The following is an 8,054-nucleotide window of genomic DNA, read 5'->3' as shown; positions in this document are numbered from 1 at the left end:
CTGTACCTGCTGCTGCCTGTCGGCTTGACACACCTGACCGCATTTATCTCCACGACGCGGAGCCTGAGAGCAGCAGCTTTGTCAGACTGACACAGAATGGAGAGAAGCTGACGCACCGTTATTTACCGGACCGTTAACTTTCCTCCTCAAGCCTCTCCTCATGCCATCACAGCCTACATGCTGCGCAAAACCAGGAAAAAAATCACTGAGAGATAGTTTAGAAACAGTTTGACCACCGCAGAGCTGACAAATCCCCCTTCTTGGTTCTTTTCTTCTACTTTTTGGACACTTTAACCGCGTTTTTACGCACGATGCGCAAAGGGATGGCTCCTCTTCGCAGAGAGAAAACGGGATTACAAAATGTTTTTTATGTCTGTCTCTCCATTTCAGTGGCTTATTCTTACAATATAGACTTAGAACATCCTTTGGTGTTCCGAGGACCAAACTCTAGTTTTTTTGGCTACTCTGTGCTGGAGCATTATCATGACAACACACGCTGGTGAGTCCCATGTTGTGCTGTTCCTGGAAACGATGTTATTTTCAGTCAATGATGCAATGAATTTGTACTTTTGAAGCAACTGTTGACTCTTCCCCAGAGCTCATGCTGCACACACACCCAGTGAATACAAAGCAGGAGTGGTGTTATTCCATCTCTGATTGTGCTGTAACTTTTTCTGCTGGCAGAAAACAGATTTTCTTTTTTAACTTCATGTTTTTAGTGGCGCAGATTGAACACTAGTGTGTTTGGCGGGTGAAAAAAACCCCAGAGTGTCCCATCCTCTGCCCTCTCCTCATGTCTGCAGGATAATAGTTGGGGCTCCAAGGGCAAACTCTACCTACAGTAGCTCTGTGCACTCTCCTGGAGCTGTATTCAAGTGTCGAGTTCACAGCAACCCGGAGCGCCGCTGCACAGAGATGGATCTCGGAAGAGGTCAGTCTCCACCGCCTGCAGCACATGATGGCTCATACACCAACTGCAGCTGCACGGCAACACACTGAGAAAGATTCATTCAGAAATGAACAATCAGCTCACAGAAAAGTTCAATATCTGCTGCTATACAGTCCACACACACACACACACACACACACACACACACACACACACTGGGCTTTCCTGCAGCTTTTTCTTGTCCACTCTTTGCATAAACTCCCCCAAGCATCTGTTTTGTTTTATCAGAATAATGCAGCCTTATATTACTCTTAACAGGGCTGCAGTTGTTCTTTTAGCTCTGAACCTGTTATATGGAGACATGCAGAAGAAAAGAGGGTTCTGTGCACAGAGGTCCATAAATATTTTGATAAATATGATTTATGCTCCTGCTAATATTTTCCAAGCACGTGAGCCAAAAAGTCGAGCTTCACCGGCTCCGTTCTTGTGGTCAAGGAAGCTGGGGGTGCAGGCATGGATTTAATATTAACCCCCTCACTCGGTCAATGTGTCACCAAAAGAAAAAGAAACATACATTATCACAGCGAGCGTGTGCTGCACCACATGGACCAGAGGGCTGAACTGTGGGAACCTGCAGCCCACTGACACACAGAAACACTCACGGCTGAACCCATCATCTTCAGGGGGAAAGAGAAGGAGAAACTGAAGGAAGTAATCTGTCTAAAGAGGAAAACTGTCCCTGAGATTTAGAGATGACTCAGACCTTTGTCTTTTCATCTGCTTTATTTATTATTCTACTAATTATGTTCTTTATTATCATCATGATTTATGGTGTTCATAAGTCACCAGTGTCCACAGAGTTACAAAGCAGGGGAAGATATTTGGATTCTTTGGTTATTCATGAGCTCTTATGACCATTGATGAGAGTTCTTTGAGCTTGAGGACATCGTGATCGGCTTTTTTCATCTTATATTAAAACAATTCATGGATTAATTAAGAATTATAAGAATAATCGTTGGTTTCAGCCCCTAAAGGGATCCATAAAATAAAAGTACATTAAGATATTCATGTAAAACAAATGGAATATTAGCCAATATTTAATCAGACTTGTTTAACACTGAACTATTCTAAATGTTACAACAGGTTTTCTGTCTGTGAGTAAAGGTAACCGAAGAGTTGCTGTGAAATCAAATCTTCTTCGTTATGTTTGTTCTACAGTAGATGTAAAAATCACTTGGACATTCAGCAGAAATACAAAACTGAAACCCAGAACTCAGAAAGCTGACAAGTAAGAAGTAATTTGCTGCAAGACGTCCTCAGTCCCGGTGACTCAGCGTCTGCAAACTGCTCTCATTGTCTTTCAGGAAACAAGCCGAGAGAGTCGTGTGGGAAGACGTGCCAAGGAGACCGGGATGATGAGTGGATGGGGGTCAGCCTGGCCCGCCAGGACAGAGCCGACGGCAAAGTGCTGGTGAGCTCGGGGAGACAACTTCACCAGAGTGTTTAATGGGAACAATAAAAGCAGGCCTGATTATCCCAACATCATTGTTACAGATGTCTCACCACTGTGAAGCCGCAGCTGGTCGCAACATTACAACCCTACTTTTCGTAAAAAGGCCTTTTCCTTCCTTCGTGCTTACAAGCTTTCTAATCATGACCCTTTTTTTTTTCTTGCATATTTAAAGCTGGAGTAAGAACTGAAGTCAGACAGATTTGGAAACTGCTGTGGTTACATAACAGTGTGAAACATTTACCTCGTGTTTCAGTGGAGCAGAGTTTGTCAAGACTATGTCGTCGTTTATAAAAACGGAGAGGCGGATTTAGATAAATAGACTAACTAGTGGTGCTAATCCCAGAGGTGCTCGGCTGGGTGTTTGCACAGAGATCATAGGGCAGCTGGCAGAGTTTGTTTAGGCTTCAGCTCCTCTGCGGTGGTCCCGTCCAAGGGTAGCCTTTCATTAAACGTTAACCCCCGTCTCCTGAGCGGTGGGCAGCGAGGGGGAACCAGCAGCCCCCCAGGACGGGCTGAAGGTGACCGGTGGGCTCGGGACAGGTGTGAATGTGCTTGAATACCTGCCGTATACCTGTCCTCTGGGAGTCCAAATCATTGTAAGAATTCCTCCCTGTGAAGATGTCCAGATAACTTTTGGCCAGTTAAAGTTCCTTCCAGTGTGTTTGTCTTGGTCCACTTTTTAATATCTCAGTGGAATGTTTTGGCGAGGTTTTCAAACCATTACTCTTGGCTTTACTCGTCAGTCAGGCCATCAAAATGTGAAGACTTCTTGGAGTTGTCAGTCTTGGGAATTTGGGAAGTGTGGAGTTGTATAACAAGAAGCTTTTAGCTGCAAACTCTTTGGCCCTTTTTTGTGATAAAAGAAAGGTGGTGACGTCCCAGAGCCACGTGTTGCTCTGCCTCTCCGAGCGCTGATGTGTTCTTTTCCTTTTTTTTTTTTCTATCTCATCTAAATGGACTCACGTTTCTGTGCAACAGAAGGGAAACGGCTGCTTGGCAGATGTGTACAGTGGTGATTTCATCTGTGCTTTCAGTGAAGGCCTTGTTTGTGACCAGTGAGCCCTTTAACTGAGCAGGAACATGACAACAGCGCAGACTCCGACCATAAAAGCTTCAGCAGAACTCGTCAGCTGCTGCTGGAGCTCCTTTCGCTGTTTGTGTCAGCTGATTGATCAAAGAATCTGCTTCTACTCAAGCAGGAGAGGTAAAGCTGCTGTTACTACTACTGTTGGCCTCAGTAGTGCTCCTCAGCACAGCATCCTGCTTCCCGACAGTCATCTGACGCTGAGTGCGCGCCCACAATCTGCAGAGCTCTTGTGTTCATTTAGATTGGCTGTGTGTGCGTGCGTGGGGGTGAAACAGTGCGAGGGGAAATGAAGTGAAGTTAGTCTGCACAGAGGCGTCCAGATCTGTCCCCAGAGCCACAGGAGCCCCACCACCACCCCCCCCAGGGTACTAAATTATTACCACATTTACACATTTATGTGGCCTGATGTGTGCAGCGTTTGAAATCTAGTCCATATTATCCTGTTTGCTCACTGATCTGTGGAATGTTTTATTTTGAAGAACTCAGCTGAAAAATATTTTTGAGAATTACTCACTGTCAGTTTATGAAACGTACCCCCCCCCCCCCCCCCCCCCCCCCCCCCCCCCCCCCCCGTTTCAGCAGCAACATAATAAAGTAGGAGTTTGGTCTTTGTCTTTTGATCCACTCTTCTTTTTTTTGCTGTCTGAACTTTTGGCTCCTCCAGCCGTCTGTAAGGGAGGAGGAGCTGTTTTGAAATTAAAACTTTTAAAAGACAAATGCTGCTGTGGTGACGTTGCTCCTGCACATTAATGCTGCAGAGGAAACTCAGTTCTCAAGCTTCAGCTTCAGATATTCACACCACAGACCGTGGCTGCTTTGGTCACGGTTATGGATGGGTTTTAATTCTCCCTCTCATTGACCGTCATTTGACAGCCGCAGAGACTCCAGACTCCAGCCAAGTGAGGAAGGGGCTCAAACCGAGGATCGCCTGCCCGCAGCCGGGACTGTTTGTGTTTACAGGATGAACATGTGTCTGAATTAGATTTTTACGTCTCTTGCAGGCTTGTGCCCACCGCTGGAAAAACGTCTACTACGACTCAGAGCACATCCTTCCACATGGATACTGCTCCATCATTCCTCCCACTCTTCAGGGCAGGACGAAGCCGCTCATCCCCTGTTACGAAGGTACAGCAGAGGCACCAGAGTGAAGCAGAGCACACATTAGGAAAGATCAAATGCGCAGAGGTTGTGTAGGTGTAGCCTCAGTGGCTCTTCTGCCTAGTAAAGACAGGCGACGTTCTCAGTGTGGACGTGACTTCTGAATATTTATTTCACAAGCAAAAGAAAATTAGAGAAAAGTCCAGATGAAATATCTCAACAACCACCAGACAGATTACATGAAACACATTTTGTCTAGATATTCGTGGTCCTCAGATGATGAAGCCTAATGACTTTGACTTTGGTTTGCATGACATTAAATGTCTAAACAATTGGATGAACTGCCCAGAAATTTGTTACGAGCATTCATGTCCCCCTGAGGATGAATTATAATAACTTTAGTCCCTTCACTTTTCCTCCAGAGGAAAAACTTTACTTTGATGACGTCGGCTTCAGTGGAAATGAGGAAACGTTTACATGCTAACGTGCTGAACTACGAGCTGCGTTCTTCTAGAAAAGAACTGGTTCATGTGACGAGTTTGTCCAAAGTGCAACTGGAAAGTGAGGTGACCAGTCTGTCGTCCTGAGAGGGGAAAGACACAAGAGACAAGACACAACATGTTTCACAGTCTCTCTGAAGACATTCAGAAATAAAGAAAGAGAGCAAGAGAGACACGTTCAAACCCTGCTGACTTTCTAAGCGGACTGTCAGTTTCATAAAGTCACAGAAGTTGTCGTACGCTTTGGTTCTGATGTCAGAAAGGTTCGTTTCCAGTGAGACATATTGGCGCCTTAAGATGGATCATCATCAGCACGTTTTAGCTTGAATGATGTTCGGCCTCCTAACGTGGCTGTAGATTCGTCTTCTTCATTTTTTTTACTCCTTTCCACAGGTTTAGTCCGTTTACACTCGTAGCACGTGACCTCCATCTCCAGCACCGATAGCATGACGCTCCACATCTGCTCCTGGCTTCTCTGTGGTGTTGTGGCTCTGCAGAGCAGCCTCGAAGTGTAATCTCTCCTCCTCAGTCCAACACGAGTGCTGTGCTGAGAGCCAGCTCCTTTTCTGAAGGACGGACAGTTTGTGAAGCCAAACACACGAGTGCTCGTATTCCCTGTGCACCTTTCTGCAAAAGAAAAACATTTTCACAAAGGTGTAATGATGGCAGCTTTGTTGAAGCAGAGACTTTGGCTTGATTTTCCAGAAACCAGGTGCTCTCAGGGTAGAGAAATCAGATTTTGTTTTGATTATAGTAAATCAAATCCATTTGGGCTGCAGGTTGTTTTCCTTTGCAAACCATCTATAACGCTAAAAATCAAGTTCCATGTGAAATATAATGCACTGTGTAACATTTTAAGCTGACTCATGCAAATGTGCTGCTCACTTGTTTGGATATGTGACTCAGAGCTGTGTATCAAAGGCTGTTTTACACCTTTATTGGGCTCCCAGCTCAGTTCCTTCACTTCCTTCCGTAACTCTTGTTGCCAGCAGTTGCGGAGCAGCCAGACAGACTTTGCATGGAGCCGTATTTACAGTGCATGTTACGCAGATCCAAGCTCAATATTTTTGTAACCTGAGAGCACTGTGCACCCCCCCACACACACACAAGTAAGAGGTCCTCTTGCTGAATGTGGTGTTGCACCCCTTCTCCCAGTCTGCTTTCTGCCCCCAGACTCCTCGTGGACGGGGCTGTGACTTTGACTAACTCCATATGGAATGCAGGAAAAACTCCAGTAAACGCTGGCTCAAGCACACAGTGAAATAATTTGTGGTTTGTTTTTTCTTGCAGACTATAAGCAGAAGTATGGGGAAGAGCACGGCTCGTGCCAAGCCGGGATAGCGGGAGTTTTCACGGAGGTCAGTAACAGTGCTTGTTCATTTTCTTAATCCATGTAATGCTCTCTGTGTGTCGGTGTAACGTGTTGCTGTCTGGACAGTGATGGAGCTTCGTTCATAGAATCACTGTGTAATAATTAGTCTAACGTCCATTAGGTGTCCTTAACTTCCTCGCTGTCTGGTTTCTCTTATCAGGAGACTCATTTTTTCTCTTGAAAGTGTGATTACCACATTTTTTTTCCATCACTGGTTGTTGATGTCGGCTCTCTGCTGCTCTGAGGGAAGTTAGCAGAGCCGTTGTACATGCAGCTAAATGTCAAATGATGTGGAAAATCTTAATTCTACAGTCAGATATACATGAGCATGTGTCTGAAAGCAGCTGTGCGCTGAGCTAAGTGCCCGCTGATAAGCTTATGTTTCCATAGGCAGACACTGTGGGAAAGGCTGCTGCAGCCTCACTTGACCTCTGGTGTGGCTCCACAAGATAAAGTGTTTAAGACAATAATAGTTTCCTTTACTTTAGTGCATAGATGCACTACTGTGTCTGTATTCACACATGACATCACCCTTGGTTGCGTAATACCTTTTGGTGTTTGTGTTTTACAGAAGTGGTGAAGAAGGCCAAATAGATTTAAAGTTTAAATGCGTTTGAGTAAAAATGCAGTTTGACAGAAAAACTGTGCTCAAGTTCAAATGTGAGAATGTAAACTTGACCAGTTTGGACATTTTGTTTTCTATACATTGGCAATATAATTCTTTCCTGATGTTCCTCATGAGCGACATGTTCTGCTTTTCGAGTCTCAGGTTACAGTTCTGCTCAGTTTGGGTCATACAGTGATGTACAGTAGACTGTAAGCGACACCACATCGTCACAGAGAAACACTCTGGTGGACATTTCATGAAGCTGGTGCAGTTTTTCTTTATTTTACCAAAGTTATATAACATTATTTTAGCATTTTTAAATCCTCTCATTCACCAATGAGAGGATTCTTTGTTATATATCATCATAAACTGAACATCTTTGGGTTTTTGGACATTTGAAGACTTACTCTACATTTATTTCTTGACCTTTTTAAAGACACATTAATGATGGACTCAAGAGCATCAAACACAGCTTTGCTTTTTAAAACAACTGCTCATAGTCGTGTGTGACATAACGTTTAGTTGGGTTTAGTTGAGTTAGTGTGCGTCCAGTTCTGCTGCGTTCATTGCGGCGTAAGGTGGTTCAGTCGACATCATGTGAAACCTGGAAATAACACCAGAGAGAAGACGTTTGGCCTCAGGAGAGAAAAAACTGTTCACACCAGATTCCACAACGAGCCGACTGTTTTAAAACCAAAGACGAAATGATAGCGCCCACTGTTCCTCACAGACAGAGCATCAGTGGTGATCTGCTAAAGCATTTGAACGCCAGCCCCCCCCTTGAAAGAATGTGAGGAATTCAAAGAAAAGATGTCCAACTGTTCAGCCTTATCCTTGCCTGAACCGTGGCGCGTACGCCTGGTGGTGCCCAGATGTTTGACACCACAGCACTACTGAGTAAGGTCCTTACTGCGGTGTTAAGTTTGTTTGGGTTCTCGGTGGTGGCTGCACGTCCTCTGGCACTCAGGAAGTGGTGCAGCACCAAACA

General features: G+C 44.9%; 1 protein-coding gene across 1 annotated transcript in view; it reads left to right on the top strand.

Annotated features, from left to right (window-relative positions):
* The first annotated feature begins 88 nt into the window (after window positions 1-88).
* Window positions 89-8,054, top strand: part of itga9 (integrin, alpha 9) — a 43,869-nt gene continuing 35,903 nt past the window's right edge. Inside the window, exons 1-5 of the mRNA XM_070841397.1 lie at window positions 89-499; window positions 804-931; window positions 2,254-2,360; window positions 4,491-4,614; window positions 6,378-6,445. Coding sequence (XP_070697498.1) covers window positions 312-499; window positions 804-931; window positions 2,254-2,360; window positions 4,491-4,614; window positions 6,378-6,445 — 615 coding nt within the window. The 5' untranslated portion in view covers window positions 89-311. The remainder of the gene's footprint in view (window positions 500-803; window positions 932-2,253; window positions 2,361-4,490; window positions 4,615-6,377; window positions 6,446-8,054) is intronic.

Source organism: Pempheris klunzingeri, chromosome 12, assembly GCF_042242105.1.
Source record: "Pempheris klunzingeri isolate RE-2024b chromosome 12, fPemKlu1.hap1, whole genome shotgun sequence".
NCBI classification, from domain to species: Eukaryota; Metazoa; Chordata; class Actinopteri; order Acropomatiformes; family Pempheridae; genus Pempheris; species Pempheris klunzingeri.
Note: the sequence above shows the minus strand (reverse complement) of the source record. Positions and strands in the feature narration are given on the sequence as shown.